Genomic DNA, 25,375 nt, shown 5'->3' on the forward strand with positions numbered 1-25,375 from the left:
TTTTGGTTTATAAAATGTAATATTTAAGCATGTTACATAACATACATAGGGCATAAAACATTATCACCAGGCTTTTGTGAGACTAAAATCCACGGGGGAAAAAAATTCACAAGCACAAAAAGGAGAAACAAAACACATAATAGTGGTCCAATTTATAGTGACACTCTTTGGACAAGCACACACCTGTGCACAATACATTATAAGTACTAAACAGAACCTTAAACTTGGCAATATGGCATTGATCCCCATTTCAGTGTTCTGTAATAAAGACATGCACAGGCGGTGTTATTTGCCACCAACACCAACTGACCGATAGCATTCACAAAGTCAAGCTGCTCTTTCCTGGTTTTCTATTATTTATAACATGCTGTAGGTGAAATAACTTCCAGAGTAGGTCAATTACGTGTGAAATCAATCAATCAAAACCATATTACCAAACTGTGCCACCGATTGTGTCAGTATTGGTCTGCATGCTAGTGGGGTACTGCTAATTTAACAGTTTTACTTGTAACATAGCATTACTTAAATTAAGCCCAAGTCTTCTTAAAGTTTTAATTTCTATGGATGATTCTGATTTCCATAAAATAAAAGCAAAGGGAACACTAATCAGGCAAAAATCAGCTGCATTAAAAATATGAAAAACAGTAAATATATTAAACTGTTTATAAACTGAGGACTGTCCAAATACTACATACCACTGCTGATGCAAACAATTTTGAAGTGAAACCTACACTGCAATTTGAAATCTATTCGATTTTAACAACTTTTGTTTGTTTGTTATTTCCATACTGAACTAAGTGTGATTGACCACTGTTTTTCAGTGGAAGTGCACGACCCTGGGTAGAGCTGAGGTGAAACAGGTAACAGAGTATTAAAGTACGAGATACAGTAGGTGGATAAGACAACGGTTATCTAAATGCTTTTAATCCCTGCAATTACTTTTTAGTCTCAGACTTATCTGTGATGAAATGCATGTCCTTATTTTTTTATTTATTAATTAATTTAACTTCCATTAACTATACTTTAAGGTTATGTTTTTATAAAAATGAATCTAGTCATACTTTTCTACAGCAGAAACTGCACATTATGGAAGGCCAAGACAAACAAACTAAGGAACAGTCTTTCCCCAAATATCTTTCTTTCATTTCCCAAAAGGTGCACTGTGAAAAGGCTATATGATTTTTTTTTTTTTTTTTTTCTTTTCTCCATAAACAGCTCTTCAATTATGGGTTCGTTCTTTACTGGAGGAATTCTGACATGGAGTTATAAGGAATGGAGACGTGTACAAAGGTTGTTTTCTCTGCTGAAGGAGTGTGTGTTCTAGTTGTCTCCTCCCTCGCCTCCTTCAACCTCATCTGGTGCATTGTCGGATGTCCATAACTAGAGGAAAAGAAAATGATATGACAGTGGATGAGAAAACAATTACCATTTCTCTAGAAATCGTCCATTTAAAAAAAAAAAAAAAAAAAGTCAGATAACCTGCAGAACTAATTGTTTTATTTATGCATTTGACAAAATAATCATTACATTGCAACTCTAACGACAATAAGATTCTTATGATTCTTAAAGGGTTAGTTCACCCAAAAATGAAAATCCTCTCATGATATACTTACCTTTAAGCCATCCCAGATGTGTATGACTTTAAACTTTAAAAGTAATCCACACAACTCCAGTCGATCAATTAATTAGGTTTGTGTAAAAAATAAATAGATAATTAAAAGTTTATATTCAACGCATCACGTTGCTGTCGCGTGATTTAAGCGCAGTAGCGCGTTCACGCAAGAAGTCGGAAGCATAAACTTTGTTTTCAACAGAGGAACGAACGTCACGTGAGAGTTAGGTCATTTCAAACAGCAATCCAGTGCTGGCCGGAAACAACGATTTTAAGATAAAAACGTTTTAATTAGGGATGCACCGATACCATTTTTTTTGAGGACAAGTACCGTTACTTTTTTTTTTGTACTCGCCGATACAGAGTCCGATACCTCTTTTTTTTATTTTTTTTTAGGAACTCAATATCAGCATTTTATTTTAATTTTATCATCAAAATTGTGTTTAAATAAATACATTAATTCAAACTTTAAATGAAAGTATAACGAATCATTTTTAAAATGAAATTGTATTATTTTTATCAAATGAAGTGATTTTATACAGAAACTCACAGCACATTCCTAAATACAACATTGGAATTATTTGTCAAATAAAGTGCTGCATAATAGAGCATCACAGATGTTAGATATGCTTAAATATAACAAAGTTACTATTGCTTTATTATTATTATTAGTATAACAGTGAATATTACATAAATATACAGTAGTGATCTATTTCTGTCATACTTTTTTAATTAAAAATGACCTTTTATTTTGGTGGAGCTTTTATTTTGAAGTGTTTCTGTGGACCTGACGTAATCACGGCAGATTCCCAATCCGGAAAAGCAGGTCACTAGGTGAATCACAGTAATTATTAAACCGCAAAAGGCTGCTATATAAATCAATAAATATGTAGTCTGTATATGACTCGTGCTAAAAAGTGAATTAGTGCTCAGCCTGCTGTCATCTGCTACAAACAGAGTAAGCAATGCAATGTTTTCCATGTATGAGCCAAGGATCTCTAAAGGTATGAGCAGTTTGTGTCTCTATGACTGCACAACACCAGCTGCACACATTCACAAGCACTCACATTTAAAATGCTGCATGTGCAAATGATCTATTTATCTCATTATATCACCGCTTTTGCTGTTAAATAATCTCACTAGGACATGATGTGATTTTAATCTGTGTGCTGAATGTTTACGTAATGACATTCGTACGTCAGATGGTATCAGTTTTTGGTATCGGAGCATTTTTACAAGTACAAGTACATGAGCGCGATAACGGACCTGATTCAGATATCGGTATTGGTGCATCCCTAGTTTTAATTATTGATTTGTTTCTTACACCAACCTATCGGTTTGCTTCTGAAGACATGAATTGATCGACTGGAGTCATGTGGATTACTTTTATGCTGCCTAAATATGCCTTTTGGACCATAAAATAGTAGTCTAATGGCACCCATTCACTTGCAATGTATGGACAAACAGAGCTGAAATATGCTTATAAAAATCTTCACTTCTGTTCTTCTGAAGAAGGAAAGTCATACACATTTGGGATGGCTTAAAGGTAAGTACATCATGAACATTTTTATTTTTGGGTGAACTAACCCTTTAATAATAATAATAATTATATTTATATATCAAGTTTTTTAGCAATCCAAATTGTTGCAAGTTCTTTGTCATTTTTTTTCCCCCAATCGTAAAGAAAAAAATAAAAAATAAATTATATATATATATATATAGGTCAAATAAATAATTATCAGTCGAACTGATTATTGGTCTCTCTCTACATTCTTCCACTTCAACAGATTCTTAAATGGCATCTATCTCCCTTACAAAAAAATCTAGAGTTCTGGAAAAAATATCGGTCAAACCAATGTCGTTTTTTCTAAATAAAATGCACCACCATATCAAATCATAACTGATCTTGTGTTCCTCAGAGCCACTTGAAATCATCAGCAGTTTTTTGGAAATGTCTGCAAGGTACGGCAAATCTACCTTAACCACAGAAACTTCTGTCGAAGAAAATCTTAAAATGGTTCCACTGTTACTTACTGTGAGGTTGTCTCTCAGTAGCTGCATAATCAGAGTGCTGTCTTTGTAAGACTCTTCATTCAGCGTATCGAGCTCTGCAATGGCCTCATCAAAAGCCTAAATTGGCAGCAAAAGAAATACAGCCTTTAAAAATGGAAATGATGTGCACACACATGTCCATAATGGATGTCTGTTTAATGACAAAGTTAAGCATACCTGTTTGGCCAGGGAACAGGCCTTTTCTGGAGAGTTAAGGATTTCATAGAAAAAGACAGAGAAGTTAAGGGCCAGACCCAGGCGAATGGGGTGTGTTGGCTGCATGTCTGCCTTGCTTATATCAAATGCTTTCTGGTAAGCATCCTGAGAGCTTTCTATGGTAGCTGTAAAGTTACAAAAAAGGTTAGGTTAGTCTCACAATGTATATCGAGATCTGTATTGCCAAAGCTACCAAAACACATCATGGTGTCCACTTCACTGAAGGTCTAAAACTGGGCCATTAAAAGTAAAATTAAAAACAAATAAAATGAAATAAATGAACAATAATCTTAAACAGAAAGCCCAGTTCTTCGATTCTAGTGTTGAGATTTCAGTAATATTTATAAGATATAAAAAGAAAGCTTAAATGTTTGTTGGTGAGAATGAGCAGATAATGTTCAGTCTATACTTCTCCTCGTTTAGAAATTTTCAGTTACTTCATACCAAGTCCACTCCTTCATTCTACAGAAAAATGTTTGTTAAGCCTACAAAATTGATTGCATTCCTACTTTTCTTGTCATCTCCTGAGGCAACTTCAGCAAGGTATCTGTAGTAGTCGCCCTTCATCTTCAGGTAGAAGACTTTGCTCTCAGGAGTTGAGGAAATCTCAATTAAATATTTGTTCAGCAGCTCCTGTAGGAAGAAAACATTTTTGAATAAATGGTGGCAAATGCACATTAGCCACAATAATGCAGATACAGTCAAAGAGCAACTGATTGAAGAGCTTAGCTCCCATATTTAAAAAAAAAAATGTATTCATGTTGTTTCTGTATATCATGGTATGCGTAATTTTTATATCATCGTAACAGTATCCACTATTTTCCTGAACGCAGAAGTGTTCCACGATTTAAAGCCAAATCCTGTTTTCAGGTCTCCAGTGTATCCACTCGCATTGGCATATGTTTTTAGTGGATAATGTGACGTTTAGCTTATTAAATGTTAAAAAATATTGCCAAATAAAAAAACTATGTGGTTCCATTGTGCCGGTAATTTACAGAAATGGGATGACCTTCTTGTTTTTGACAATGCCTTACCTGAGTGGGTTGATGACACGATGACCCAAGGTTAGTTACATTGATATCATTAACTACTTATGGCAGGCAACACCTGCACAACTGGACCCTGAACTCTTTACTCCAACACTTAAAAATGGTTGTTGTTCACCTTCTGGATTGCTCATTTTGGTAGTTTTATATTGCTTCTAGAGACCAAAACCAGATAACAATCCAGCGGCAAATCGGAATCATCATAGCACGTTTGGCAGAAACGCACAACACTATGTTTGGAGGAAAAAAGGTGCTGCACACCAACAAAAAACAACATCCTAACTGTGAAGTATGGTGGAAGAAACATCATGATTTATGACTGTTTTGCTGCATCAGGGCCTGGACAGCTTGCAATCATTGAGTGAACAATGAATTCAAAATTGTATCAAGAGATTTTACAGGAGAATGTGAGGGTAGTGGTCTGTCATCTGAAACTGGAAAGTGATGCAACTAAAGTGATGTTTGGTGATGCAACAAGATAATGTCTCGAAATACAATAGCAAATCAACAACAGAATGTCTAAAGAGGATGCAAATTTGTGTTTTGGAATTGCCAAATCAGGGTTCAGACCATAACCCAATTGAGATGGTGTGGCATGACCTGAAGAGAGCTGTTCATGTAAGAAATCTCAGATATATTAATGAACTGAAACAGATTAGTAGGGAGAAATGGTGTAGAGTCCCTCATAAGCATTAATCAACATCTACAGGAAACATTTGGTGGAGGTTATTGCTGCTAAAAGGGTTCTACTAGTTATTAAATGTGCACTCTGTAATTTTTCTGAAGTATGTCGAAGTGGCTTATGTTGACTTACACTGACACCTAGTGGTCTGGATTATTATCAAGCACAGTAATTTTTAGTTACCAGTGCCACTGTAGAAATTCACTATGCAAAGTAAACCAGGATTAATTTAATCCATGAATGAAAGTGTTCAATAACAGGGCAGTAACTGAGATTAAGCTAGTAGTATTCAGCTGCTGATGCTAACATGGCTGCACCCATGAAGCACCTCTGCCCCATGTAGAATAAAATAGCTTTTATAAGGTTATTGATACGACTGAACTCTTCACCTCACATGAGTGGTCATGATTTTATACATATGTTTCAAAATTGCAGATTGTGTTTGTTTATTATTAGGACTCAGGTGAAGATCAGACCACATTTTCTGAATAATTAATTCAGAAATGCAGGTCATTTCAAAGGGCTCACATACTTTTTCTTTCCACTGTGTTAAAGTCACAAAGAAGATACAAACCAGCACTGAACAAGGTGAGCGATCTGCTGTCTTAAACACATGCTATACATCAGCTCATCCTGCTGTTAGAACCACTCCCACATGACTCAAAATAGTTTTAAGGGATTTCCTTCCAAATTTGATTTTAGTCCAGGATTAAGCTTAACCTGCATCTCAGAGACCAGTCTTTATAGCTGGTTTACTCCATCTCTACATCCATCTACCAGTCTGAGTCTGCTTCTGCAGATATCTGTGTCAGTGAAAGCAACAGCTTTAAGGAACTGGTAAATACCAGATTAACCAACACACCAAGTATGGTTACCATGGAAAGGCCCGACACTGGCAACACAACATCATGAGGTATGGTCCAGAATTTAGTATTCCAACCATTTCTTTCTGTGATTAACAAAGGCCTGCGAATAACATTCAGGCTTAAAGACTGCACAGCAGAAATAGACAAACCCAAAAGTATAAGAAACAGGCACACTCTCCAGCATGTTCATTCTTGTCTGCCTTAGAAGAAGCGTCCAGGGAGGCCTGCCACATGCATTTTTTCATTCTTCACACTTGTCAAGTATTCTCAGCACAGAGATGCCAGTTTGTGGATGAACAGTCCAGAGAAACAAGGTCAGTGTTGTTCCACCATCCTATTTCTGACCTAAAATCCAACAGCTCTTTAGATTCCCAAAAGCTGCATGGAGATCTACAACAGCGGTACTCCACTGGTGGGTCGCGACTCAAAAATGGGTGACCCATCTGTTCTGATAGGGTTGCAAACAGACTGGGTAAATAAAAAATAAAAAAAAGAAGAAAAAAGAAGAAAAAAAAACGTAAATTGCAAATAATCAAATGCACCTAACTGTATTATCATGTATAGTTAGGATTAGTCTCAGCCACAGTCCGTGCTCTACAGACTAACGCACATACACTCTCGGTCAAAAGTTTTGAAACACTCATTCTTTATAAAAATTGTTTTCACATTTTAGAATAATAGTAAAGTCATTAAAACCATGGAATAACATAAATGGAACTATGGGAATTATGTTGTGACTAAACAAAATCCAAAATAAATCAAAACTGTGTTATATTTTAGCATCTTCAAAGTAGTTACCCTTTGCCTAGAATTTGCAGACATGTACTCTTGACATTTTCTCAACCAACTTCTTGAGGTTTCACCCTGGGATGATTTTTAAACAGTATTGAAGGAGTTTCCATCTATGTTGGGCACTTACTGGCTGCTTTTCTTTATTATTTGGTCCAAGTCATCAATTTCAAAAACTTTTTTTTAATTACATTTTAGTTTTATAATGAAATAAATGAATATGCTGGCACAATTATATTTTTGTCTACAAAACTAATTTCAAACATTTAAGCATACGCCTTCAGATCAAAAGATTTCTAAGATCATGAGAAACATTTCAGTCAAGTGTTTCAAAACTTTTGACTGGAAGTATATGTGCCCTTCAAGTGGACTCGGAAAAATCGTAATTATGAGTTGAGCACTTGAATGACCCAGCGAAGTCGGAAGTTCAAGTGGGAAACTCGGAATCCTAGATGATACCAGAGTTGCAGAGATGGGAGGAGTCCTAAACTTTCAACATGGTGGAGGAGAGTACAGTTTCTGTAGTCAATGACAGGTTTTGTTCATTTTTCTAAATATAGCTAATTGTTAGCGCTTGACGTTTTGGTCATATACCAAAACTATTCTATACATGTAAATTTTTACAATGTGAAAATTCCATTATCGTCAGCAAGCTAACTGAGTGATATTTATTACGGTGTCAAAATAAAAGTTCCTCAAGAAATATGAATGAATGAACCTGATGTTGGCCATGTTCTTTCCAACAACAAAGCACGTAAACACGACGTACTTGTAATTACCACTTCAAAAGAGGGACACAGGAAAATTCCAATAGCACATGAATGCAGCAATAGCACACAAATCTGGAAAACGCTTTCGAGTTAGGCCCTGTCCCAAATGGCGCACTTCATGTGGACTTGCGGTCTCGTGGCCTTCAGTTGCGCGTGCTTGTGAAGTCTACGAGTCCGTAGTGTGTCCCATTTGTGATTTTAGCTCCTGCAAGGGTTCTCGCGAGCATCCCCTTTCCGCACTCGATGCGGTCTTCGTCGAAGCCCGCACTGCTCCGGGCTCACGGCAGTCTGCTACCCAACAGTCCTTGCGACAGACCAATCAGAAAGACTCCAGTTTCTGAGCTGGAGGAAAAAACATGGCGGACAAGGCGATGTTCAATTGCGGATTAAAAATTTATTTTAATAATCGCTTTTTCCTGATTGTCAACGGCAGATCACTTGCTTATCATGGGTATACAGAATCACTTTTGAGTCTGATGTGTAGAACTTGTTCAAAACTTTGTTTTATTTAATTTTCCAGAGATATGGAATTACGCCTATTCAATTTATTGTTGTTGTTTCAAAGAGGATTTTAGAATTATTGTGAGTCTCTAAAATATCAAGACAGGAAAGAATAATTTAATGCACATGTCTGTAGCTTGTAAGATTGCTTATATTTACTGATATAGCAACATTCGGTCCAACAGTGCTATTTATACCTGCAGAAGTGTGGCTGTGTGTATTTTATAACTATTTTTGCGAATATATGGTGGTATGTTCTTTCTATACATTTTACTGTGTTCTAAGCTAACAATCCATGTGTCTGAATAATGTTTATTTGTTCTCTAAAGATATAAAACATGGGGTTTTGTTGCTGTAGTCATATGTGCACTTTGTTTTTCAGAGGTTCTTTATTATCTAATGCTTTATTGTCAGTGTGTTGTTTGAAATTATTTAATAAAAACAAATATTCAATAGTTAAAGTGTGTTCCTTTACCCTATCTATCAATGCCATGACTTTTTTAAATAATAATTTGTAAAACTGCATGTAAATAAAAACAATGCAAAAAATGCGTCATCTGATTGAAGTATTGAAGTCTGTCCCAAATGCACACTTTTACCAATCATGCCCATGACTTGCTGACTAGTGCCCCATCGGTCTGCACTCTCTTACATCATCAAAGTCTGCACTCAGAGGAAGACCACAAGGGTGGAGGGTGCCATTTGGGACAGGGCCTTAATCAGTTCTAATCTGATTGGCTGGTTTGATGGAGCTTCCTTGAAACTTTACAGAAGCACATAGGACATTTTATCAGTCCACCTGGATACAGAGTCGTGTTCACAAGGTTCTGTGCTGATACAATGAGCGCTTTGGACAAAATAAACACCAGATTTGCCCAAGTTTACCAGGTTACTGACATCAAATCTTTTAAAGATACTTAAGAGTTTCGTTTAAAGCATGTTGCAGAAAGTAAAGGGGAAATCCATGAGCAGAGTCACATATTCTGCTTTGTTTACTTAGTTATGTTTGTGAAAGTCCCTGTGTTGAGGTTTTCTGTGTTGTACTTAGACTTTCTACACATTTTCTGCTATTTTTCCATGTGTTTTCTGTGCAGTCACTCACTTTGCATATGTTTAGGACTATGCAGTTCATGTTATATTAATACATTTTAATGTTTGATTGTAAGGACATTTACCATCAAAATTGTACCAAAAACATAAAATTTTACATTTTATTAAATTATATTATAAAAATTATTTATATTGAACATTATAAAAACATAAAAATTATATTAAAAAAAAAGATATAATTTATTTTAAATATACATTTTTTATATATAAAAAGAAATATTAAAATAAAAATTATATACATTTTAACAATTAAAATCGCATTTCTCGTACAAAATTTTATGATATACAATTTTGGTAGTGTCGCCACTTAAAGGGATAGTTCACCTATAAATGAAAATTCTGTCATCAATTACTCGCCCTCATGTTGTTTAAAACTAGGGGTGTATTGGTTCGGATTTCTCACAGTTCGGTTTGTATCACAGTTTTAGGGTCACGTTTTCAATATGGTTCGATATTTGCTATGTTCAGAAAAAATATATATTACTGCCAAATCCAAAGAATATTCTATTTGGAAAACACTTCAACAGGTTTGCCCTCAATTTAAATCATGATTTTACAACAGTAACCATTGTTTAACCATGGTATTTGTAAAACCATAGTAACCACAAAATCAATATGGCTAATGTCATGGTTACATAGTAAAATCATGGTTACTATATGGAAACTACAGTATTACGGTTGTAAAACCATGGTTAATTGCATCAAAACCATGATTTCTGCTCAGAAAACCATGGTGACAGCAGTCATGGTTACTACAATATTACTATAGTAAAATCATTGTTAATTTTCCATCAGGGTCCTTAACTAAAAAAAAAAAAAAACTTCTCTAATTACTGAATCATCATTTAAAATTAATTCCCAGACTATCATGCTACATGCATCAACATAAAGTGCATTTCAAACTCAACATATATTCAATATTCGGAAGCTGTACATCACTATAGAAGGAATAACCTTGCTATTATATTATATTATAAAATGGTAACAAGGGATGTTGTGATAATGCGGCTTGAGTATGTTAATCATACGTGGAAATCCTGCATATGGCAATCAACACCCCAACTGCTTTAATTATTGTTTCATATCTGTGTGAGTTAGCACAGAGCGTCTGCTCAAAAACGGAAGGGAGTGTGTGCATTTTCGGCTCATTTGCGGCTTTACCTGGGTGATGTCGACATAAATGATTAATCATGTATCGATGTATTACTAATGGCATTTTAATGTCATTAATCAAAGTGCATTATTGGCGCTAGCATGCGCGATAGATTACAGCCGCGCGAGGAAAACAGGAAGAACTCACATGCGTGTTTTAAAGCCTTGCACGCATTTTTTACATATATTACAGTATACGGCACTCGCATCAAGTGATGTCAGCAAACAGTGCTTGTTTTGTAAACGTTTTTTGACCATCACTGTTGTAATTGACTGCAAAAAGAAAATGTTCCCAGAAAGGAGAAATGCATGGGGCTTTCCTCTCAGTGGCTCATTTTCTCCGCTTGCAATTTTCAACTGCATATAACGTGTGCAGAACTGTGATTAACCCACGTGAAACACAGGCGGAGCTTGTCTATCTAAAGAGCCATACAGGTGCATTAGTGGAGGCTGTATCTGTGCGTGTCTATTTGACGCTTTGTTTCCTTCACCATACCTTGTGCTCCAGATGCGTCATTAAACTTGAGGTGAACTGGGGTGCCAATGCTTACCGAACCGTGGGTGGCTCTTTACAGAGAACCGTTACATCTCTATTTAAAACCTCTATGACTTTCATTCCTCTGTGGATATAAAAAGAGATGTTAAGCAGAACGTTCTACTGCAGTCACCATTTGCTTTCATTGTATGGAAAAATATGCAATGAAATTGAATGGTGACTGAGATCAGTCTTTAACATTCTGACGAACATCTCATTGGTGTTCCACAGAAGAAAACCATACAGGTTTGAGGGTTCATTGATAACACATAATTCACTGAATTTCTATTGACCCTGTTTACACCTGATATTAAAGGGGCATTCAGAAGTTCTCTAGCTAGTGTTAGCATTGCTATTCTTTGTGTACTTTAAATACCAATACAACAGTGGTGTTCGACGTTGTACTGCCATCTATGGATGTGGATAAGCATGATCATCTCTGCTGCCCCCGCCAGCTTTGGTATATCATTTGCATCTGGAAAATGTCTTTTAAATTAAATTACATTTTGCTTTCCGGTTGCCTTTGTAAACACAGCTGAAACGGTCAATTTCTAACATACGCTGACTACACACGTACGACTAAACTTGTACGAGTTTTCTGTAAATTCCACTGATACTATTTTAGACAGTGGTCTAAACAATTAAAAATGTCTTACCTGTGCAACAAAAAAGAAGCAACATCGGCATCACTACTCAGGTTTTTCTCCATCATCAAATCTTTCCACCTTGTGTATGCCATACCGATGTTTACTCTAGTTTTTAGCCTTTGCCGGTCTTTCTGTCTTCTTGCTTCTGACCTTTTTCGCTTCTTCGGGAGCACAGCTACCGAATCTCATATTTGTTAGAGACAACATGTTCCACTGTATTCTTTTTGCTCTTCGCATCACCAAACAACACTGTTCTAAGCATAGCCAAGCGTGTCTACATTGGCAGCAGCCAATGAGTGCGAGGATTTTCTTCTTCGACATTTAGTGAAACACAGCGGACCATGTCATTTCAACATGGCGAAACACGCTGAAGGGGTGACCCGCAACATGTATAATAAAAACACTTTTTATAGAATACTATTATGAGTACAGTCTTCATCTCAATGTAAATGTGAGTGTACACCATTCAGATCACTCTTCACAAAAACACAATTCATTTGTTAATGTTTAAAACCTTTTAAATTAGCCCCAAATTACTGAATGTACCTTTAAGATGCATTTCAGGTGATCCGATCACAAGTGGTCAGCGTTAAATACAGGTGTAAAAGGATAGCAAAATGCTTTTACGATCGGATCACTGAAACCACATCAAAAACCCTAATCTGTCTTGAACGCATCCCGGACAGCAATGAAGTGCCACCCCTCACCAGTCAATCAACCACTGCACTAAAACAAGAGTTTTAAACTTTGCCTGTTGCATGTGGCAGGCTGTCTGGACAGGTGGGGGTGTAGACCAACCTTGATCCCAGAGCACATTCAGCAGTGAGATGAGTCACAGACACGCCCTCAGCCCTAACAGACAGGCCGGCAAATGAAGCCTGAGATCTCGCTAAAGCCGTGCACAGAAACTGGCCATGACTCAGAGAACACAGTTTGCCCTCACATGGATTTAGACTGGACTGTAGCAACATCACTAATAACAGCTCTACTGACTTACCAGAAGTCTAGAATGACTGACTGTAACTAGGCTACTTTCTCTTTCCAGAAGACACTCTCTGAATTTTACGAACAGGTTCAAGGTTGAGATTATATTTTGTAGTGTTTTGGATTCTTACATAAACAAAGCTAATCAGTTACTATGCTAATGATGATTTCCAGAAGGGATGCACCGATATAAAAAATATTGTCCAACTGACATGATACAGATTTTAACCAAAAATGATAGGCCACTACCAATATTTTGCTACTTACCTTATTTTGTAATCAGATCACTGTTTTACTAAGGAATTATGTTTTTAAAATGTTTACAAAAATGTGCCAAAGCTTTTTTACTGTTCTAACAATACAAACTTCCATTAAACATGGACTGGATCTGTTGAAAACAGGCCACATTTTTAAAGAAAGCCACAATGAAAGATCAACAGAAGATAAAAAGATAAAAAAATAATAATTATGATAACATGATATGAAAAAAAAATGTGTTCTAAAACATTTTTGAACTTATGTTTTTGTAGTTCAAAACAACAGAACTCACATTTTACATGTATGTACTGTAACTGTATATGATAGAACATTACAAATTCATACCACGCACATGTTGTGCAATTCCATGAAAATGTCAACCACATCATGGAATAATAAGTTTTATGCTAAGGAACAAAATCCCCTTTTAAATTCGGTATTAGTGGTATAATGAATAATGCCATCCAGACGGCTAGAGGGTGCCGCATGCTCACACAGCGCTGACTGAAGTGCCGAATGCAGACTATATTTTAAACACTGCCTTTTAAGGTTTAGTAACAGCACAAGACATCTTTGCATTTTCAATCTTAATTCAATCAATCAACCAACCAATTTCTGCTGGTTTCAAAGCATTTTAGATGGTTCCCTAATCATGTAGCCTATAGGTAAGTGCCGCTTTCACAACTGTCACATTCGTTTATGGTGGTTTTCACACATTAACTTGAGAACATGTTCTTAGTAGGGCTGCAACTAATGATTATTTTGATAATCAACTAATCTAATGATTATTCGACTATTCGGGCGATTATTGCAACGATTAATCATTAGCTCTAAACCGACTATTCATCTTGTGCCCTGACTTAAAAGGTTGTATTAAACATGCTTGCTAAAAATAAAGAGGACAAAATCATCTTTTAAAAATACCTCTAAATGACATTCACTGAATTAAAGGGAAAAAATACTTTAAGTTTAATTAATTAAAAATTTCACTACAAAAAAAATCCTATTGTTATCAAGTGTATTTGTCTTTTTTCCCCATTTAAAATGGTCTAAAAAAATCCTTAAAACAAGATACATTTACTTGAAGCAACATATAAGATATTTAGAGAATGTATCTTAAATATAAGTGTATTTTGTATATAAGTGTATTTTTATCACTTGGTTATATTTCTGCGAGTGCAGTAAAGACTAAATATACTTATATTCAAGATCTATTCTCTAAAAGCAAGTCTAAATATCTTATGTGCTACTTCTCAGGTGAATTCATCTTTTTTTTTAAAGGATTTTTAGATATTTTAAAATATTTGTATTTTTAATATTATATTCAACATTCTCAGATAAAAAAAAAATTATTCTGCAGTATAGCTGCTAAAGTAAATGTACGTTGTTTTAAAGGAGTTTTAGATATTTATATTGGAAAACAAAAACAAGTGTATGCAGTGTATAATGGGGCAAAGTCTACCCTCTCTCACCTTTCTGTTCACTTCAATCCATCTTTAACTCACAAAAAACAAACTCTCTCTTATTAATAAAGCTGCATTTTGCCAATTTTCTTCACAATAAGAAATGCACAGTGGCACATATATTATGATTCAATAAGTTGCCATCACGTTATAATCTAGCTGCATTAAGCGCACGCACTCGAGGGATGAGCGTCCCCGCGACAGAGTGTACATTAGCCGGTGCAGTTTCAATCTCTCCCCCTTAGATCGGGACACTTAGCGCAACTCATAGAAGAGGCGCTGACCGCACAGAGAAATGCCAGTTTCCTTATTATTTTAACTTTAATAAAGTTATAACGCATTAAATATAACTGCATTAAAGATGTAACGCCGGGGTGTTTCCTTAAAAGACGCTCGACACACAAGTTTTGCTTAAGCTGAGCGTCAGCTCCGGCTCTGCTTATTCCACAACAAGAGTGCTTCTGTATTTACTTATTTTGTATTTTTGCATTATAATTCCCTCATACTTTGCAATCTACATCACCTGAAGCTGTTTGGAAAGTTTAGAGTGCATCTGGACTGTGAGATGTGTTTTCTTCCTCTCCTCAGTCAGGCGCGTGCTGCAGTGCTGCTCTTGTGTGCAATCATTAGAGTTTCATATGATCTTATGTTACATTAAGATCAAACGACTATTTGACAATGACAATTTTTTACTGTCGACGTTGTCGATAATGTCGACTAATCGTTTCAGCCCTAGTTCTTAGAAGTGCCAACCCTTCAACATATTGTGGCTATTATTATTTCTGGATTGTGCACTTGAATTCACAGGAGTTTTTATAAAGTGTGTTACTAATTAATTATAAATAAAATTCATATTGGTGTTTTCATGCTCATAACCGATATGCCTATGATTTAATTTGGTCAATAATTAGCCGAAAAATATCGGCAGCTGACACATCATTGCATCCCTTATTTCCAGTGAAACAATGTTTATGAAGACGCATAAGCAAAAATATGACATCAGCCAGTAAGTGTAACAGAAGTTTTACCTCTTATCAATTACCAAATCTACCAACAGCCTTGTCAATGGATACATTTATGTTTTCAAATATTTTGTGAATTTTTCTAGTTAATATTGTGAATGTGTGTAAAATAAGTGTTTATTTCTGTAAAAGACCTCTGTTCAGTCGGGAAAGGAGGAAGCTGGGACCCGGCTGAGCAGTCAACCAAGTTTAAATGATACAAATGAACTTCAACATAACATAAAAGACACACACAAGCATAACTCCGTGTCTTTCTCTCTCTGGCGTCTCCGTCTCCCCTTTATCTCTCTCTCCCGCTGATTAGGTGACTCAGTGCCGGCCGTGCACACTTATGGCCCAGCTACACCCTCCTCCTAGTCACAATTTCAAATAAACAATTTTGTCTACACATAATTTGCTTTCACTAAATTATATTACGTAAATATATTGGTATTATATATTCAGCCATTGCCACCCTGATCTCTAGACGTGTAGTATTGCAGGGTCTTGAATGAATACATTTATATGATCTTTCCAGTCATTTGTGAATACTGGATAATGATTTTACTCACCAATTAGTTAATAAATAATTTAGACCGATTTGCAAACCAATTCAACAAATTCATTGAAAAGAACCAACTCAACGAATGATTGACAATGAACAAGTTCTACAAGAGTAACATCTAGTCAATGAAACATTTTAGAGCAGGGCATGTCTCGAAAAAAAATTTATTCATTATAGACATATCCATACATTTACATTATCCAAATAAAATTCCACTGATATTTCCAGGTTTCTCATGACCATGGGAACCCTGGTGTTGGCATTGACCACTGATAAATCTATATTGGTCAACCACTACAATGTTAACAACTGTGTATAAAGCAATGAAATGAGGACTAGCATTAATGAGGTATGGTTTTACTCTGTTAAACAAAAGCATCAGAGCATCTATGAATAGACCACCTTCTCTTATGCACAATAGTAGCATGTAGACTAGAGCTGTAGAGCTTAATGCTACCATTTCGGATCAGTTTGAGAAAATATACTCCGGCTTCTATTTTTGGAATTAACTTCCTTCGGGCAACATTAGACATTAATGTATTTTTTTAAGGAAACAAAGAGTCTCTGTGGATGATGCTGAATTATTCCACCATTAGCAAAAGCCTTAAGAATGAGGAACAGATAGCTCGGTATTTCCCAGCATTACTTAACTCCACCTGAATGCACCTTCACAAAACATCCACAACTGAACTTTGATCATCACACCTCTCACTGGATACAGTAAAGACACAGCTATAGCAATGATTTGGTTATATAACCAAATACTTCCTTTTGTAGGGAAGTACAAGAAACAAGTCTCTTTCATGTCACACAAATTAAGGCTGAGGTCTACTTTACAGTAATGATACAAAAATCAAAAGTTATAAATAAGAACTCCACAGTTTGTAATTGGACCTTCATCACTAGATATGTTAGATATCAAATTAATGACTCTGTGAGAGTCCATGTGCATGCTACCCTTAACATAGACTTGCTTGTCTCCAGCGAGAGCCAAAACTGGGCAGCTATTCCATCAGAAAAGAGGGCATATTTTCTCCCATGTTCTGTGTAATGCACTTGTCTATGGAGGGACTATAAATACTCGGACGCATATATCTACATACACTATGTACATTAATACTGTGCTTGCAAGGTGCACAATTTTCTGCGATTAATTCAGCCCAAACCTCTTAAAGGAATATTCCGGGTTCAGTTACAATTTAAGCTCAATCGACAGCATTTGTGGCATAATGTGGATTACCATAAAAAATTAAATAAAAAAATGACTGGTTTCTCCTTTTCTTAAAACAAAAAAAAGCAAAAGGCACTTACAACGAAAGTGATGGGGCCAATTTCTAGAGATTTTAAAGGCAAAACTGTGAAGCTTATAATTTTATAAAGCACTTACATTAATTCTTCTGTTAAAACTTGTGTATTATTTGAGCTGTAAAGTTGTTTAAATCATTGTTTTTACGGTTGATTTAGGGTTTATGGTGTTACATCGTCATGGCAACAAAATGTTTTAATTAGATACAGCTTTACATAGAAAAGGTTAGCAAGAGATTTTATCACACTAAAAACATTTTAACACACATATTGTTTATATCTTGAGCCTATACTTTTGAAATGGTGAGTATTTTAACATTTACGGATTGGACCCATTGACTTCCATTGTAATTGCCTCTGTAACCCAGATTTTTGCTTTTTATAAACAAAAAGAAGTCCAGATACATTTTTGTGGTAATCAACATTGTCACAAATGCTGTCGATTGATCTTAAAGGAATAGTTATATTGTTATATAACTGTCAGGTCCTTATAAAGGCTAATTTATACTTTCTGGGCAAACAGGTTTCGCTTGGATGTGCAGTGACGTTTTTGTTCTGCCAATGTGTTCGTTTGGTGAGATTTCTCTTGTTCGCATACATCTTTGAAATTCTTGACCCAAGAGAACTCGGCTGGTCAAAGAGTACTGATGATTGGTTAAAACTATTCGTGGGTGTGGTTGAGACGTGACTCTTTATTTACAATTGCGGGTGCCAACCGAGGAGTTGCCTAGGTTACTAAAATGGATAACTTTGAAGCCCGTCTCTCAGAGATTGTGCAGAAATATACATTTATATATGATTTTCATCACAAATTCCACAAAGACAGCGTGGCCACAACAAATGCGTGGAGAGAGATTGTAGTTTTTATGACAGTGACAGCTTACTTGCTATGTCATCCACCAGAAATGACAGCCTTCCGTGACATCTACCTTACTAATTAATTTTTAAAACGCCGCCACGCTTAAGTATAAACACCAGCTTCGTTCGCCAAGGGTGCTTCTTCTAAAGTATGAACCAGGCTTAATGGAAGTACACGGGTGCCAGCACTTTGATGGTCAAAGTAAGATTTAGGCAGCATAAAAGTAATCCATGCGACTCCAGCCCGATCAATGAATGACTTCTGAAGCAAACTGATATGTTTTTGTAAAAAACAAATAGATAATTAAAACGTTATTATCTTTTAAAAAATGCTTCCTGCCAGCAGCTGACGTGAAGCAAGCACTTTGGTGAGTTCACGCGAGAATTTGGAAGCGGCACTAATTTACAACAGAAGAATGAACGTCACGTGAGAGTTTGGCCATTTCAAACAGCAGAGACCTGGATGGTAGCGCCGATTTAAAGTTAAAAACGTTTTAATTATCGACACGTTTCTTACATAAACCAATCAATTCACTTCAGGAGACATTCATTGATCGACTGGAGTCATGTGGATTACTTTTATGCTGCCTAAATATGACTTTTGGACCGTCAAAATGCTGGCACCTGTGTTCTTCCATTATAAGGACCTGACAGAGCTCTATCTTCTTCTAAATATCTTCATTTGTGTTCTGCTGAAGAAAGACAGTCATACACATCTGGAATGGCATCAGGGTAAATGAATAATGAGAGAATTTTCATTTTTGGGTGAACTATTCCTTTAACTTGCATTTAACCCAGAATATACCCTTATTGTACAGATTGCATTTAAATTTTATTTTATATATAATTTCAGTCTTGGATGTGCTATATTTTAGTTTTTATAATCTTTACACATACATTTCTCATTGAAAATTTCACATTGATTTGTAGCCTACTGTTAGGGGCCATTTAGACCAAATGTGTTTTTGTGCTAGCTAAACGTAGATGTAGCACAACAAATATGTATGTATGTATATGCAACAAGTATGCATCTTGAGACACATATTTTTAAAGTTGAAGTTCTTTTTTACCTAACGCAGCGTCTAAAATGTGTCACTCCTGCACGAGAAGTGGAAAAACCGCTGGACGCAGCGCAACAGTCAAACATGTCCGTCTAGTGTTTCCGTAAAAAACAACCGAAAAACAGTGCAGATAGATGGAAAACAAGTTCGGTGTGAACATCCCATTAGCATGTTCGCCATTCGAAATCTAACCGACAACGATGTTGTTGTTGTAGTATTTGAATTCTGAATTGTGATTGGGCTTTTCTTTATGTCGATTTTTGCATACGACATTGCATATTATCATCTATAAAAATCTCTCTCAGGTTTATAACTTTTAACTATTTTTCATCAAAAATGTTAGCACTATTCTTCTGCATCACATGGATACACATTTTAAAACAACATACTTACCAACACATCTTTGCAGATATCCCGCAGTTCAGACTCCACTTTCTCCCGGTATTCCTTCACCATCACCAGTTTCTTGTCATTTCCCTCGGTCTTCTGCTCGATGCTGGAGATAACCCTCCATGCAGACCTCCTAGCGCCCACTACGTTCTTATAGGCGACGGATAGCAGGTTTCTCTCCTCATTTGACAGCTCGGTGCCAGCTTCAGTCACCGACTTCATACAGGCCGCCATATCATCATAGCGCTCTGCCTGCTCGGCCAGCTTTGCCTTCTGGATGAGCTCTGTTCTGTCCATCCTGCCGCTTTTAAGTCTGTGAGTGTTTCTAGGTCTATGGGACACTCGACTGATCAAAGGATGGAAATGAACCGCTGCTTAATCCTTAGAGAGGCTGAGGGGGAAAGATTGTGAAAGTCAGACTCCATGCATTGATTAGAGATGCGCGTCCGTGTAAATGTTACACATTAAAAAAAAAAAAAAAAAAAAAGATTAGCGGAGACGCACATGTATGCATGCCTGTCAAGGAAATGTCCTGGTCATATTTAACTCAATCAATACAAATATAAATCACATAAAGAAAATAAGGCCTACATTTAGAACCTTTAAAGAGATAGTTCACCCAAATAATGAAAAATTCTCTCATTATTTACTCACTTTCATGCCATCCCAGAGGTGTATGAGTTTCTTTCTTCAGCTGAACACAAAGATTTTTAGAAGAAAATCTCAGCTCTGTAGGACCATTCAATGAAAGTTAATGGTGACCAGACCTTTCAAGCTCCAAAAATCTCAATGGCAGCATAAAGGTAATCCATACGATACATGTCTTCTGAAGCGATGCAATCCCTTTGGGTGAGAAACAGATCAATATTTCATTCTTTTTTTACTATAAACCTCCACATACACTTTCAGAATGTGAAACTTCAATATTGATCTGTTTCTCACTCACACCTATCATTTCGCTTCTGAAGACATTTAATTACTGGAGTTATATCAGGGTATCTGCAGGTTCATAGGAATGAAATGTAAGACTTTTTAAGGCCAAATAAAAGAAAAATGTATGCCCAATTTCACAATTTTTTTTTTTTATTTAAAAACACAAAATAATTAATATGAAGGTCAATACAAAACCACTGAGGCTACTTGGATGTCTCTGGACATGTTTATTTTATTATATTGTGCATTTATGCATTTTCTTTTTTAAATAACATAATAATAATAAAAAAAAATATTTGTATAGCGCTTTTCACAACACAATTATGCTTTAACAGAAAATAAAGCTTTAAAATCTTTAATGTCTTAGTGTCATAATTGTCCGGTTTGATAAAAAAGTGATTGTAAATTGTGCCATAAAATGAATAATTAAATAAGTAAATAATAGAATAATTAATTATGAATGCATGTAGCCTACATTATGGCCCTTCTCTTTAGTCACTTGTTTCCCAGCAAGATGTGATGCGGTCATGTGCTGAATTACATTTATATTGTTTTTCTTGGCAGATACCTTCAACAACTACTTTAACATTCTACCTAACGTCTCCTTGTTGCCAGCTTTGTTGATTATAAACAGGAGCGATAGTTTTTATAGCATCACTCACTTACAGAGACACAATATAGCGCCATTTACATTTCAGATTATGAAGGTTCATACATCTGTAACATCACAAGTTCAGTACAAATGCACTTGATTGCGCTTCCCTGCGCGTGCTCACACTAAACTCGTGTGAGCTGTGAAATGCTGGCTGAGAGAGAGAGAGAGAGAGAGAGAGAGAGGATTTACTCACGCAGATTCTGTTATATTATTGAAACGTCTCCTCAATTCATGCAAAACACCAAAAGTTAAGACCTCCACAAACTAAATTTAATGGCCTTAAATATTAAAAATTACATTTAAGACTTTTTATGGACCCACGTGTACCCTGCATATATGGATTACTTTTATGCTTGAAAGGTCTGGTCACCATTCACTTGCACTGCATGGACCTACAGAGCTGAGATATTCTTCTAAAAATCTTTGTGTTCAGCAGAAAGAAAGAAATAAAGTCATACACATAGCATGGCATGGCGTGAGCAAATGATGGGTAAACTATCACTTTATGATTTTTTTTGCATTGCGACATTTTCAGGAACTTAAGCACATTTTACATCATAATAGAACGCAACAACGCCCACCCACTTTTTCAGCCGTCTGTGTTCCGGAAGTATTTTTCCCATAGACTTTTCATTAAATAGTTCATAAAAGAGTTGTAAGCCATAAACCAAACCAATCATCTCCAAGGTGAATCACAACATCAAACTTTGTTTTGAGGCAAAAACGTATTTGAAATATTTGACAAAAAGACAACAGTACAAGGCTGTGTACTTACCGTCTTTCACGAAGGCACAGACTACAATCCCACGAAGCATTGCGAATGACTGATTATAAGTATAGTAACAATTTAATTTAAGTTGATTGCAAAATATTCCGATACTTCCACATAAATAGATAAGTAGTTTAAGGATGAAGAGACACCGACTCGATTACGTCATTCACAGTGCGTTATGGGAGTGGGCAGTCGCTCCGAGGCACGTTTCGCGGGCTTCGTTGGCCGCGGTTCTTTGATTGGTGGATCTTTCTCTGCTGTACCATGGGTAATGTAATTGTTTACCAAGAATTTTGCTATCAAACATGATTTTTCTCCCCAATTTGGAATGCCCAATTCCCAATGCACTCCAAGTCCTTGTGGTGGCTCGCCTCAATCCGGGTGGCAGACAACGTATCTCAGTTGCCCCCACGCCTGAGACTGTCAACCCGCGCATCTTATCACATGGCTTGTTGAGCGCGTTACCGCGGAGACATAGCGCATGTGGAGGCTTCATGCCATCCACCGCGGCATCCACGTACAACTCGCCACACGCCCCACTGAGAGCGAACCACATTATAGCGACCACAAGGAGGTTACCCCATCTGACTCTAACCTCCCTAGCAACCGGGCCAATTTGGTTGCTTAGGAGACCTGGCTGGAGTCACTCAGCACGCCCTGGGATTCGGAACTCACAAACTCCAGGGGTGGTGGTCAGCGTCTTTACTCACTGAGCTACCCAGGCCCCATCAAACATGATCTGTAAACAATGAAGTTGAAATAATGCAGATTGATGGCTACAACAGAAGCATATGCCATCGGACCTCAATGTAGGTCTGTCTTTATAGAGTTATAAGTTATCGTTGAAAATCAATTCATCTATGGGATAAATGAATGGGATTTTTACTTCCTGAACCAGACTGTTGCGCTTTATTGACATTATCGTAACATGTCTGGACATCTTAAGCTACTTTTACCATTTCCGTTGTTTTCAATTATGATTTTCATAAGTCATTTTTTACTGCCTTTACATTGCAGTAAAACAAGATTCCACTGTACGATTTTTTTTTTTAAATAAAAAAGTAGATGTACTACTATGCTGTATCGATATTTTACTATTTAAATCATTCATAATTTTTTCCACATTGCAGAAATGAGAATATCATAATGAGCATCTTTTTTCACATTGCAGTAATTAGAATTGGGGGATAAAATGTGCGTATCTGTCCTGAAGATGGTCACAATGTAAAAAATGGTCCTAAAATAGGCAACATGGTTCCAAATGCAAAACATAATTTCTTATTTGAGTAAAATAAGATCAGGACATTTCTTGACTGGTTTCATATCACAGCATGTATGAGCATTGCAGGTGCATTCCGATGCCCATAACTGGTGTCTAGGTAGGCAGCTCACTAGGTTTTGAGACACGACCTGTATGTATGTGTATATGTATGTATGTATGTATGTATGTGTGTGTGTGTGTGTGCCCTGCTCAACACATCTGTCAGTGCACTCCGCAAAGCCCCGCCCTTCCCATGAAAAACTTACACATTTTCAAACAGGACCATTAGTCTGAACTACCTTTTAAATGCTTAAAATAGGACATTATCGTTCAGTACACCGATCATATGTCAGTCCATTCGAATCAAAGATATCCAGCCTGATTTCCGTAGCAGTAAAGGTTGCTGGCTCACTATATAAGGCATCATTTGACCATCTCTACCATTAGATATGTATATGAACTTATCTGAAGTCATAACAGCTCTATCTAGAACAAATCAAAGCAAAAGAAATCTTTAAAACTCAATTTTAGCAATCTGGCGACCCGCCTTAACATCACAGCCGTGGGTCTTATCGTGTCCAATGCATGTTGTCCTGTTTTAAAACAATAATACCTAAGAAATGGCAGGCGGACTATACAGATGTTGCCTATAAAAAGGGGCATATGTGCTTGGTATATTTTGTTATAGGCAAAACATTTGGACGCAGCCCCTCCTGCCTCTCAACCGACTAGCGCGATTATATCGATTATATCGATTACACCGTCCACTGCAATGACATACAATGTGCAAAAATATCTGAACACATCTAATAAACAGACACAAACCCTTAAAGCTCAAATGTATTAGGTTGTATCTCACCTCTTGATCAATGGTTGACTCCACCGGATTGATAGCCTTTGAGCTTGGATGGTTAGGGGGAAAAATGTAGTAGAAAAAGACAATCGAAAGTGTTTGCGCTGGACGTCGCTAGTCCCGCTGGTCGACCAATCAGATCGCGCGTTCCGCACCTGTCACTCGTCTTTCTTCAAATGACCATCCAATAGCTATTTTTCGCGGGCAATGGAGGCGGGAGAACGGGAATAAGTTCGGTTGCCCCGTAGACTCGGACTTGTAGCCACGGGGTTTCCTCCAATTAGAGCAAGGGGGATGACGTCACTATCGCTATGGCGATTCCTCCTACTCATCCCAGCATCACCATCAGCATCATGACTGGAAACTGGATGCAGCAACAGCAGTTCTAGCCTACTGAGACCCAAATGTCACCTCTGATTAATCAGATCATTTAAAAGATAATTGGTTTGGTTCTTCTCAGGGCCAGCTGACTTTATCAGTTAGATGTGATTAGGAAAAGTTGATAGTTGTTTAGCTCATTGCAAAGATGTCATGACATAGCGGGTTTAAAGTGAAAATATGTATGAAACATAACTGGGTTGTTTTAGATTTTTAGAAACGAAATAGAAAGAAATAGAAAAACCAGAGAGAAGACAAGCAAGGATGGTTAATGTAAACTGGGATTGCAGAGGTTGCATGTGGAAAGTTGAAACAGAAATGTAGCACATTTTCTTGGCATTGGCTATACATATACCCAGTGTTGGGTGAAATTAAATTATAAAGTAATTAGTTACAGTAATCTAATTACTTTAAGGAACAAAAAGTAGTATAACGCACTACATTTTTTAGTTCTTGTAATCAGATTACACTTACTGACTTTCAGTTAAAGTAATTTCTTTTAAGTACATTTTTACAGAGAGTAAAAATAGATTTTTTATGAGTAATACAATTAAAATGTGAATTAATATGTTCATTTCTACATCTGTTTGCGTTTCTGTGACAGCTGAAAGGTGTGTGATGAACAAGGAGAAAATAGACATTATTTTGAATTTGTTTTAA

At 36.5% G+C, this 25,375-nt stretch overlaps 1 protein-coding gene across 1 annotated transcript; it reads right to left on the minus strand.

Moving 5' to 3' along the window:
• LOC127455614 (14-3-3 protein zeta/delta-like) lies at nt 1-24,501 on the minus strand. The gene is made up of 6 exons (XM_051723661.1): nt 24,344-24,501; nt 19,867-20,254; nt 4,390-4,513; nt 3,842-4,005; nt 3,647-3,742; nt 1-1,380 (listed from the first exon to the last, which is right to left on the minus strand). The coding sequence occupies exons 2-6, from the start codon at nt 20,158-20,160 to the stop codon at nt 1,321-1,323; spliced, it is 738 nt and encodes a 245-aa protein (XP_051579621.1). The 5' UTR covers nt 20,161-20,254; nt 24,344-24,501; the 3' UTR covers nt 1-1,320.
• Between the last annotated feature and the right edge of the window lie 874 nt (nt 24,502-25,375).

Source organism: Myxocyprinus asiaticus, chromosome 17, assembly GCF_019703515.2.
Source record: "Myxocyprinus asiaticus isolate MX2 ecotype Aquarium Trade chromosome 17, UBuf_Myxa_2, whole genome shotgun sequence".
In the NCBI taxonomy this organism is placed as follows: Eukaryota; Metazoa; Chordata; class Actinopteri; order Cypriniformes; family Catostomidae; genus Myxocyprinus; species Myxocyprinus asiaticus.